We start from the raw sequence: 12,381 nt of genomic DNA on the forward strand, positions 1-12,381 counted from the left end.
AACTGTTAATAGCGGGGGTGGGAAAAACCTCAAAAAACCACGATTTTATTAACCCACTTTAACTCCTTCAAGTGGATGGAGAATACGCCCTGATGAATAATTTGTCATAGATCCATTTCCTCTGGTTAATGGTGTTAGCTCTGAGATGGAAGGCAGAGTTTGAAGAAAACAGTCACTGGTTCAGAAAGTCTAATGCCAAATTAATATTTTGGGAAAACACATACATCAGATTTCATTTTAAGCTACATATGCTACCTCACCCATACTTTGCATATCTTTTAAGAAGAAGGGCTTTCCTTATCTTTGAGGAGAATTTCACGTGCAGGTAAATGGTTGAAAGGAATGCTCGTAGTTATTGTGTCTGAAGTTCCTCAAGGGCAGGGGCCGTATCTTATAATTTATATTATATTTCATTCCCCAAACCCTAGAAAGTGCTTTGCACCTGGTAGGGGCTCCGTAAATGCCGTTGATGATGATTTTCCTTTGATATCATCCAATTCATCTTTTTTGCCACATCATTATTACATTATTTGGAAACTTTTATTCCATTCATTTCCCACCATTTGGAAAAGACCTATTTACGGCTGACACATTTTTTTGTGGAGAGCTGTAATTTGGGTTTTACTTTATCAGCAATTTATCAGCTAAATCGACAGAGTGATTTGTCGAAGGTAGGAGTTGGTAATTTTTTGTGGGACTGCTTGTCATGGGTTATTTAAATGTTAATAGCTTTTTGATTGAATCTTAGTGCATCTTAACCTTGGAAAATATTTTGTTATTTAAATGTTTAGTTATGTGAAAGAGTATTATTCTGTCTGATTGATGACTGTAATAGCCATTACCTAAAAGTTATCTCAGATGAAAATGCCTAATTTAGTAAAAGAAATTGCATTTCCGTTGGCACTTTAATAAAATAGAAGCTAAGAATGACAAAGGGCAAGAAAAGGCAGTGTCAACAATTCAACTACAGCAATGTTTTTTTAAATTATTAATTATTAACTTGAAGGTTTAAAAATGGAAGGACATATTTTGAACGTAGCTCATTGTGGACAGGGAACGTGTCTACCGGTTCTGTTGTACTGTATCTCCTGGGTGAGTTAATCAGGCCGGGCACAGTCCCTGTTCCACATGGGGCTCACAGCCTAAGTAGGAAGGAGGAAAAGCATTGACAAGACATTTTACAGAGGAGGAAAAGGAGGCACCGAGACGTTAAGGTCATACAACAGGCAAGTGGCAGAGCCAGGAGTAGAACCCATCTCCTCTGGCTCCCAAGTCTTTGCTCTTTCCACGAGGCCACACTGCTTCTTGTGGAGACCAATAAGTAAAAGGATCCATAAAAACATAAAACTGTCAACTGCCTTTTTTTGTAGACTTTCCCAAAAAGTACTAATTGTTTTGTGTTTCAGAAAATACCAGAAGAGTTTAATGTATTTAATTTAATACAAGAAATGAGGACACAAAGGCATTCTGCTGTACAAACGAAGGTCTGTTTATTCCCGTTACTTAGAGTATTGTATTATTATTTGCAGGTTTCTTCTGGTATTTTAAAGGCTATTGCACCTCAGTCTTCTCTTTCGATGTGTATTTTTTTTTTAGGAGCAATATGAACTTGTTCATCGAGCCATCGCACAACTGTTTGAAAAGCAGCTACAAAAATATGAAAGTCAAGCAGACTGGAAGATTGGGGATGGAGTGGTAAGTTTGCTTGGCCTATTTTAGGAACACTGCCTAAAATGCCAAGGACTTTTCTGTCCCTGGTGGTTTTCTTTAAAAAAGTGAGGGTTGAGAAAGGAAAGGAGGTATCATCCAAGTCAGTTTCTCCAGCCCTCTGATTTGGAGAAGATTCTAGGTAGTACTTGGCTGGAACGACTAGGGCATGGGGCGTGGAGGTAGGAGGCGAGGAGAGGTTTAATCCACCCTCAGTGTGATCAGTTTGACTCAGGTTTGCCTTCTGGTGCAGTGGGACGGTGGTGGCAGCATGCAAGTAGAAGGACAGAGGAGGCTCAGGTATGCCTCGTAGTAGACTGTGAGCCCACTGTTGGGTAGGAACTGTCTCTGTATGTTGCCAACTTGTACTTCCCAAGCGCTTAGTACAGTGTTCTGCACACAGTAAGCGCTCAATAAATACGATTGACGATGATGATGATGGAGTGGGACGAAGGATGAGGTTTCCCCGCCACCCCCCTCCATGTTTTGGCCACTTGCATCCCATCCTTTTTCCACGTCTTTACCCCCTTTTGTACTCCTCACGCTCCATTCCGATCCCTCCTTCATTTCCCTCTCACCCCCCACTTCCTCCTCTCCTTTTTTTAACCTTCGGCTCCCGTCTGCCCACCAGGAACTTGCCACTGATACACACGTACCCCTACTAGACTGCAGTAAGCAACCACTCTCTCGGACGGCCACGCAAACTTACAAACATCCCGGGAGCAGACCAGCCGGGATAGGAGAAGTAAATGGGAACAGCTGCTTGTTACCACCACCCCCAATGCCAGTGCCCCGGTGGCCAAAATTCCTGATGCAGATTCTGAGCAAGCTAGCAGGACAGAAAATCGGGGCAATCCCAGTCGCAGCAGCTGCAGCCAGCTGGTGTTTCCCTTACTTTCTCCAGCCATTTCTTCCCCGGTCCATGCTGAGGACATCTTCTTGGGTGTGTTGGCGTCAGTGAGGGGTGTGGGTGACACGAGTAGGCCTTAACCAGAAGTGTTTCTCTCACAGACCTCTTTGTTTATCTCTTACCCAAATAAAGCATCATCGTTTCTGCTCAAAAGTGGATCACATATTGGCTACCCTTGACATGTCTGTCAGCCTCTAACATGAAGCAGAGCTGGAAAGCTTTTCCATTGTCTTTTTTCAGGTTTGCCACTGAGTAGGACTGTAGGGCTTTGTAGCCTGGAGAGGGAGAAGTCCTGTTATTTCCCTTTCGTGTTTTCTCCTTTCTCTTGACACACGGTGCTCCTCCACCCTCCCCTTCCTAGGCCCATTATTTTCTTTATGCCATCCAATTTCCCCTCTCACTGCCAGCTGACAGTGGGGGGTTGAGGGATATTAATGCTCCTTCACAGCAAGAGCTCTTCATGTCTGGCATGTTCTGCTCTGGGGCAGAGTACTAGCCCTGAAACCTCTCACCTGAGAACCATTTCAGCCTGTTTATTTTGAATTAAACCCAAGGGAACTATGAGCACAGATAAATCTTCCAACTTTGTTTTTGCCTTAGTGACTTGAAAGCAAGATTTTCTCTCGTGCACATGTTTTGCATAGGGACATTTTCCAAAACGGCTTCATAACCCAGTGCTCCGCCGTATATTTTCTGTGAAAACATAGGTTTTGGTAACAATAATTGTAAGCCTTCAAGAGGAGTACCTGGTCCCTTTTTTTCTTATATTATTTGTTAAGCACTTACTACGTGCCAGGCACTGTTCTAAGTGCAGAGGTAGATACAAGCCCTAATCAGGCTGGACATGGTCGGTTGTTCCACATGGAGCTCGGTCTTAATCATCGTTTTACAGATGAGGTAACGGAGGCACAGAGAAGTGAAGTGACTACTTGCCAAAGGTTTCACAGCCGACAAGTTGCAGAGCTGGGATTAGAATCCAGGTCCTTTTAACTCCCAGGGCCTGTGCTCGATCCACTAGACCGCTCTGCTTCTCTTGTGGTCTAATGAAGACGATTTCTTTCTCAAACTACACAAAAAGTCTTCTTTAAGCAAAATGTTCTCATAAGTAATCACTTAATTTTTCTGTGTTCCGTAATAGCATGTTGACACTAATTGCAGATGTTGACTCAAATTAGGAGTTTTAGGGAATATAATTTTGAAAGAGTCTAGTAATAGTAACATTGAGTTATTTCTTGTAATGTTTAGTGGTCTGTAAAGTCAGGTGTATGAGGCTGAAAGGCAAACTTATCAAAAACTAGAACCCTTTGGTGCGTTTGCCGAGCTGAAAATTACGAGAGAACTGGCCATATTAAAATACCCTTCAATCCATTGGTTTCTTTTCTGTTCAGTTGGGCAAATTGGGTATATCTACTCCTAACCTTTACCTCTAAACGTAAACGAATGCCTTTTTATTATTCCAGTCAAATCTTCCTGCTTGCTGTGAAAGGGTAGAAGTGAAGCAGTGCATGACTCCACTTGATTCAAATGAAAGAAGCATGTTATAATAGTTCAGTCTTGCAGTTGCGGTTTAAATCTTCTTCGGGATTACAAAATTTAGCCTGGTCCTGCCTGGCGTAGGGAGGAGAGCACAGTCAGGAGACCCACCTCTGCCGCTTGCTTGCTGTGCGGCCTTGGGCAAGTCGCTTAATTTCTCTGTGCCTCAGTTCCCTCTCCCTGCCCCTTAAACTTTGAACCATTTATGGCGAAAAGGGCCGTATTTCATAGGTGAATTTCACTGCCATGGGTATCTACAAGTATGAAGAGGAGCTACATATATTTACTTGTTTCAGGCACAATTTTCTTTAGGATGGGGGTGGGCACAATATGCTTCTTGGGCTAGATTCACTCCGACTCTGAGCCGGCGGCTTCCTCCTGATGTAGCTCCTACCTGGCAATCAATCAATCGCATCTGAGTCCTTACTGTGCACAGAGCACTGCACTAAGCACTTGGGAGTGTACAATACAACAGAGTTGGCAGACACGATCCCTTCCTACACCATGCCAACCTCCCAGCCCGCAGAGACTCCAAGAGCAGCAGTGCCTGGGGGTTCCTGACAATGTCCGTGGTGGGCATGGAGCCCGGTAAGAACTGCTACAGGCCAAAGCAGCTGCACTTCCTCAGTTTGAGCCCCATTACCCTCCCTCCTCAGTGTTAGCCCTCAGACAGTTACAAAGGTGGGCCGCAGGCCAAAATAAAAGCCCACCCTTGTTTTAAGCCCCAGTCTTATGGTAATTTTCATGGCTGTACTAAATGGGCATTAGCTTCATATGCAAAACATGTACCACCTGGTGTGGATCCTAGCTCTCCTCCCAAACTCATTGCCAGCATTCATTACACACTGAATGGAATCAATTATGTAAGCCACTGTTGAGGGCTTGATTAAAGCAATAAGGAACTCTTGGCTGTCAGAAATAAGAAAAAGATGCACATTAAATATGTGCATTTCAAAGTTAAAATGGATATGAAAAGGAAAGCTTGCTTCCAGCCACTTGAATTATAGAACCTTACACACTCCTCCTCGTGGCAATGACTTCTTCAGGCTTTTATAAGTACCTTCAGTACTATACTAATTTTCTGAAGTACCAACTGTCTAAGGCTGCCTGAAAGACTGAGGTGGTGTGGCCCTGCTTCACTGAATTTTTCCTAGTGTGCCTCTAAATTGTCTTCCCACAATTAGGTTTCAAAGTGGGCCCCGTGCCTTCCCCTTTCTTTCCCCCGACCCCCCCTCCAAAAGAAATATATATTTATTTTGGGATGTTTTGAATGGGTGGGAGAGTTTATTTAAAGCTCTTCAGATATTCTTATTGACCCTGGATAATAATAATAACAATTATGGTATTTGTTAAGCGCTTACTACGTGCCAGGCGCTGTACTAAGCGCTGAGGTGGATACAAGCAAATCGAGTTGAACGCAGGCCTTGTCCCTCGTGGGGCTCACAGTCTTGATCCCCATTTTACAGATGAGGTAAGAGGCTCAGAGAGGGTCACGCAGCAGACAGGTGGCAGAGCCTGGAGTAGAACCCATGACCTTCTGACTCCTGGGCCTATATGCTTTATCCACTACACAGGTGGAAACCTCAGGTTTCTGTGCTAAACCAGTTTCCAAAACTTGATGGTTTTCTCTGTTCAGAGTTTGTATTTATGTGCTTTGAGGTAAGGCTCATTGTAAGTAATTTTAGCAGTTCAGATAAACTAAAGCAGAATTTCAGCCATAAAAAATTGCAGTTTTCCTGCACTTCAGAGTTATCTTCCCAAACAATTTTAGCAGTTTTTGCATGAAACTGTAATAAGAAATAGAGTAGGTTCTCTTACACATGTCTTTAGTGACATTAATTTCATAATTAAAATAGAAAATATGAGGAAAAACAAGTGAAATTTGAAGTACCTAAGCAGCGAAAAAAGGAGGAATTTAAAAATACCTGTTTTTATTTTAAAATTCCCCTCTATTTGGCCTGTAAAGAGAATACAAAATCCTATCCAAATTCATATGCTGTAAATAAATAAGGAATTTGTTGCCTGTAAATGAATGAGGAATTTGATAATTTCTTTTAAGTAGCCTTGGTCTTTAAAGCATTCACCTTGAAAGCATGGATTTGTAACCAATACTGGTTTCAGAAATCAGTTTTCATTTAGGTAAGTTTTAGGTTTCAGGGTTGGAGGCGTCTGTAGCATTTTATATATATTGTAACACAATCTCTTGTTTTCTAAGCATTATGCTTTCTCCAACTCCAAAGTCCAAATCTTCAAATTCTCTGACCCTTTTTTTATCACATACCTTATAAAATAACAGGAAATATTAACACACAACTTCAATGAGTCAAGCTTAGAATCAGAAGGAGCTGTTTAGAAGCATATCCTGAGAAGAATGATACTGAAATAAAAAGGTTGCACAGGGCAAATTCTTGAGAGGCTGTTTTTCTCTAAAATTATTCTAAGCCTTGACCCTCCTTCTCGACCCATTTATGCACTTGTAGTATGCAGGCAGTTTAGGAGATCGTATGTGTGAAGTAACCACCTTATTCATTCATTCATTCAGTCAGTCATATTTATTGAGCGCTTACTGTGTGCAGTGCACTGTACTAAGCGCTTGGGAGAGTACAATGCAACAGTAAACTGTCACATTCCTTGCCCACAACGAGCTTACAGTCTAGACCTGTACCATTTAATTCTTGCATGTTGTAATGGTCTACAGAAAATACCTGCCTCAATCGACTCAGGTTTTGGATTCCAAGCCTTTGGAAATTTCCAAACTCGGCGATGTTCCTTTCATGGTTTGCTAGGGTCAACGATATTAATTAGCCACGTGGCTCTGGGATTAATTTTTTAAAAAAACTTTACTGACCCAGCAAATTGCCATACCCAAATTTTATCCTGTTTAAGCAATTTTTCACCAGTTTATTGTCCCTTGTGTCACCCTTGACCATGCCCATCCCTTAATGAAGCTCCCTTTATCACTATGCTAAAAAAGCAAGTATATTTTACACTGAATTCACCACAGAAGTATATAATATATACTTTGAAAGTCGTAAAGAAAAATAATCCAAAAGAACTGTGTGGAAATGGAAGTAAAAGACCAAATACTATAGACCTCATCTGGAAGTGCTCTACTCTTAACAAAGAAGAAGAGAGCAGGATACAGTTAAGGATGAGGAAATAAGATGGAAAAGCATATTTAAACCCTAGTTGCCTGTTCTTAGTCTGCCTAGATTTCTTAGGCCTGGTATTGCTGACTGAGTTAGCTGTAATGTGTTTACATCATGTTTTAAAGGCTTAGTTGCTCCAGCACAGTCTAATAGCCATGAGATCTATCACTTCTGGATTTAATCTGAAGGTGAATATTAAATCTCATCCATCCCACCATAATAGTAGAGTCTCGGTTCCCTTTACATTTCTAAACAAGATTTATCTATCGAGGATGTTTGCCATCCAAATAAAAACCCGTCTCTTGGGTGAACTAAAATCCACCCCATAACCATCTGTTTTGTCTGTTTTTAAGTATTTTGGTGGGGGATGTAACTGAAAACATCCTTTCTTCTTGTCTTTGTTATAACAATTCATTGGACACAAGCATGTTTTCAAATTTTTTTCTAGAATTCATGTTAAAAGTTTGTTAAACCTGCACATAGGAGTCATACTTCTTTGTTTCACTCCTCTTAAATTTGGCTGCTATTATTACACAAATGACTTCTATCTAGGAAATCGTGTAAATGGCTGTCTTCAGAACTGAGCCAGGATTTGAAAGATCAGAGGTTTTCTCCTACTTCTACCATCTGGTTTCTTCTCTTTCCTTGGATGAGTTTATCATCTCCATGTCATATACAACATGTGCCATTTTGGTTGCCAAACATTCTTTCTCAAACTTAGGGTGCAACCTGCCTCATAACATTAGATGAGTTGAATAAGCTTAGCCCGTTCAGTACTGCTTGTGGGCCCCAAATTTTCTTAAAAGTAAGTAGAGCGGTGGAGGCTGAGCAAAGGGAGCCTGAGCATGAATCCTAAGGATACTGTTCCTGGGCCCTGAAATGTTTTGCTGGGACTTTGGTCTTGTGTATTTCTTGGAGTGGTATGAGTGATGAGTAATCAGGTTGCCTTTTCCTCATTTTGCTCTGTAACTTATTTCAGACGAGTTTCACTGCAAAATTTCCATTCCTCCACACTGCGGGTGATTTAGCATTGCCCACTACTGAAGGTGAAATGCAAGCTTTGTCTCCCAGTGCCTCTTCAAGGACCATTTTTCCCCTTAGTGGAAGAGAACTTTTCAAATATTTTTGAGCCCTTTGTCTGTTCTTCATCAGCAGGCTTATATTCAGAAAAGGGGAAACGGGGAGGGTGCACTTTAGAAGCCCCTTTCAAGTGGCTTGAAGACCAGGCCGTTGTAGTCTTCCTGTTCTCTTTCATGTGACTGCACTGAATAGGACCAGAGAAAATTAAGTTTGTCTACGTAGCCGATGTCTTCTGAGTTTTGAACTGAAATTGGCTGCAACCACTTCACCCACTTTAGTGATGAACTCAAGACGTCTTTCAAAATCAGAATCCTTAATTTACATCAGCATAGCAAATGGTCTTTTGGCGCTTCTCAGGGGAAGATGGGCGACAGGTGTGTCTGTGAGGAAAGCTATGGCACCAGTGGCAATCTTCAATAGGTGTAGCAATTTACACTGCATTCTCATGTGAAACTTTTTTCATGGTCCTGGACATTAAGAAAACCCTTTCATAAGTTAATATTTAGTTTCAGCCATGGTCCTAAGCCGCAGAGACAGGTTATTACTTGAGTGTGCTTGTGTTACAGTCACTTGTAAACTCCTCATGGTAACTCATGCTTAATGGGATGCATACAGTAAAAAACTATATAAGGTGTTTGATGTGGCTCTCTTAGCAGTCTGATGCATCGGTCTGTGTAAAGCCACGGTCTGTGCTGCTCTTCAATATGTACACAGATCGCTTACAGTTTTTCCCTCGTGGGCAGCTTGGAAAAGAAAATCAAAGCTAATTTTACCTACACAGCACCCGCGCAATGAAGCAGCTCTGTCCTTTCCCACCGGGAGTGGTGGGCAGAAGTCAGGGGCAGCAGCTGTGCGGCCTAGGGAAGGAAGAAGAGCAGAGCAGGAACTGGACTGGGGCAATGGGTTTTGAGCTGAAGTCATCGTGGGAATAGTTGAATTTCAATGACCGGAAACCGAGAAGCATGAACCCGGAGTGCTGGAAGTCAAGGCTCTGCTTGACTAAAAACTGGCCGCCTGCTAGAGCTGAAATGAAATATCGATTCAGTCATCCGATCAGATTGATACGGGTCTTTTGGAGGGGGATGGGATTTAATGATTTATTTAGTATTGAACCTTCAAAAGTAGGCTGTGTAGTGCCTCCATATCAGAAAATGAGGTAAAATATTTGCTCCAGATTTCATTTAAACATACCTACCTGTTTCCTTTCGACAGGATGAAGTTAGCACAGAAAATACTGTCAGCTCTATAGACCTTGAAAAACAAGACTCACCCCCACCAAAGCCTCCCCGGACTCGCAGGTACGGTACTTGATATCTTCTCGTTGGGAGTGGAAAAGAGAATTCCATTTTTTACCTTGGCACTTTGACTCATTATTCTATGAACAAAATGATTTTTAAGAATATTTACTATAAGTAAAACTAACTAAAATAGATCTATTCATGATCATTGTGGTTAACTTATGTTGTCCTGTGATACAATGTGACTTTCAAATATAGGCAGAGCAAATCCGAATACAGTCAGTTCTACTGTGCCATGTTTTCATTAAATATTTTGGGTAGCACATTATTACGAAAAGTCTTTCCAAAGTGCAAATCAGTCGGGCTCCTGAGCAGTGCGTTATCGAAAGAAACGACTTTGCACGTGCACTGTGTTGGTCTAGGTGTGAGTATTTGTAAGCTCCTTGAGGACCAGGATCGTGTCTACCCGCTAATGTATTGTACTCTCAAAAGTGTTTGTACAGTCCTCTACACACAGTTTAAGTGCACAATAAATCCCATTGATTGATTGATTACCATAAGGTACATTTTGTTGATCAGGAGGCTCTTTAATAACACAATCCCCATTTTCCAATTCTGACTATTATAAAGCAGTATATGCTCTACAGTGTTTATTCACATAGAATTATAAAAAAATTTTTGGCTAGCTTCTGCCACATTATTCTCAGTAATGAAGTCCCTGCCTGGCTATGTTAGTTTTTTGCCAAGAAGATTAAAATGTCATTTCATCAGTCAAATTTCAAAATTTGCATGAGGCGGCATGGGGAGATCGTTTCTGAGATCTGTCTTTAAAAGCAGAGCAGCACTCCAAGACTTACTGAAAAAGTGTGAATTTGAAATATTTAATGAATTCCTGGTATTGTGCTATGAATTTCTGGGAAAAAAGGACTCAATGAAAATCTACTTAGAAAGGAGCAAAATGTATCCCATACATTTGTATTTATTCAAATGATTACAAAGAAATATTTTAAAATTATTATACTCTACAGATTTTGTGTACTGTGATACCTTACGGATCCATTGAGGAAAATTTTATACATTAAGAAGAATTGTGTAGTAAAATAAATTTGTAAAATTACCAGCACTTTCCAACTATTTTTCATTCTTATAAAAACAAAACCACTGGTTCTGTTTTTCCCAGTTTTGCCAATTCAATTCTTAAAAATATGTTTTTGTAAAGCAACCCTTAATTACAGTTTCATGGCACCCCATTAAGGAAGGGGTTCACTCTTGGCACTCCCCTAAACTAATCCAGCAGCGGATTATCAGCACAAAGTAGAGTCCTGAAAGAAGTCTGCAGAGCCCAAAAGAAATGCAGTACTGAGCATTTCCTTTTAACGTGGGTCAAGGGGGAATTCCAAGTGTTTTACTGCAGAGTAACTGAGTGGGAAATGGTAGAAATGTGAGTACGTGACATTGGCCAGGACGGCACAGGACACTTTGGCCTTTTGGTTTCTCCAGGCAGGAGAAAGGGTGTGAAGAAGGGATTGAAGGCTAGGAAGTTGAGAATGAGGCCCAGTGAGAAGCGGGGCCTGGCAGAAGCATTCATTCATTCATTCAGTCGTATTTATTGAGCGCTTACTGTGTGCAGAGCACTATACTGAGCGCTTGGGAAGTACAGATTGTATAGAAGTACAGAAGTATAGAGACGGTCCGTACCCAGCAACAGGCTCACAGTCTAGGAGGGGGAGAGAGACAACAAACAAAGCAAAGAGTGTGAGATGGGAAGTAATGGGATGAAGAGACCAGATGCATAAAAAGGAGAGTGCCGACTGAGCCTTGAAGGCCGGGGTGCTGTGGTATGAAGCTCGATGTGGGCAGGGAACGTGTTTACCAACTCTGTTTTTTTTTAAGGTGTTTGTTAAGTGCTTATTATGTTCCAGGCACTACACTAAAGTGCTGGGGTAGATACAAGATAATAGGGTGGGACACAGTCCATGTCCCACATAGAGATCATTGTCTTAATCCCCATTCTACAGATGAGAACTGAGGCAAGGAGAAGTTAAGTGACTTCCCCAAGGCCAAGCCTGCAATAAGCACTCAATAAATATTGATGATGATCAGCCAGTTTTTGTATAGTGTGTTTTGGCCCATTCCGTGGAAGAAAATAGAGCATCAAATCTCTGAAACTACAATTGCTAAATGCCTTTTAATTTTTCAGTTAAATCCCCCAAAATATAGGTTTTCTGATGATTAGAGAAATCAGTCAGTGATATAATTGAGTTAGGTTTTGAGTTTTAGATTTATCTACCATTACCTGGTGGACCAAAATAAAAACATCTCTAGTCCAAAAAATTGCAAACAGCCTATTTTAAAGTCGTGTTTTCACTTGGGAATATTTGCTAACCTGTAATTCAGTCTGACAAATTCAGCAAATTGCAGCTTTTCTGCCATATGGCTGAACCACATGTGATGTTTTATGGGAAGTAGAATTACCCTGGTTTCTAGCCTCAGTCCACTTATGAAGGGGTTTGTCCTATTTAAATAATCCTGAAGGATTGAGAACTCAAGTTTCTATTTTTGGTAAATCAGCAGCTGAATAGCATGACCTTGACATTAATTCAATTAAAATTGTATTTCAAAAATCATAACATTCTCTAGGGTATTGTGAAGTGACCACTATTAATTGATAGTTTTTCATTTACTCCCTGGCCAGTTGTCTCTTACTACCATAAAGCTCTATCTATAGCATTAAAAATTCTTCAGTTATAAAACTTGGTATCTG

General features: G+C 41.0%; 1 protein-coding gene across 2 annotated transcripts in view; it reads left to right on the top strand.

Moving 5' to 3' along the window:
- The window catches only part of PTPN12 (protein tyrosine phosphatase non-receptor type 12), a 110,686-nt gene that overhangs the window by 81,242 nt on the left and 17,063 nt on the right, over nucleotides 1-12,381 (top strand). For both annotated transcript variants that reach the window (XM_038741447.1, XM_038741448.1), the window contains exons 10-12: nucleotides 1,407-1,484; nucleotides 1,597-1,695; nucleotides 9,592-9,677. In XM_038741447.1, the coding sequence (XP_038597375.1) occupies nucleotides 1,407-1,484; nucleotides 1,597-1,695; nucleotides 9,592-9,677 (263 nt within the window). The remainder of the gene's footprint in view (nucleotides 1-1,406; nucleotides 1,485-1,596; nucleotides 1,696-9,591; nucleotides 9,678-12,381) is intronic.

This window comes from Tachyglossus aculeatus, assembly GCF_015852505.1.
Source record: "Tachyglossus aculeatus isolate mTacAcu1 chromosome 12 unlocalized genomic scaffold, mTacAcu1.pri SUPER_6_unloc_1, whole genome shotgun sequence".
Classification (NCBI taxonomy): Eukaryota; Metazoa; Chordata; class Mammalia; order Monotremata; family Tachyglossidae; genus Tachyglossus; species Tachyglossus aculeatus.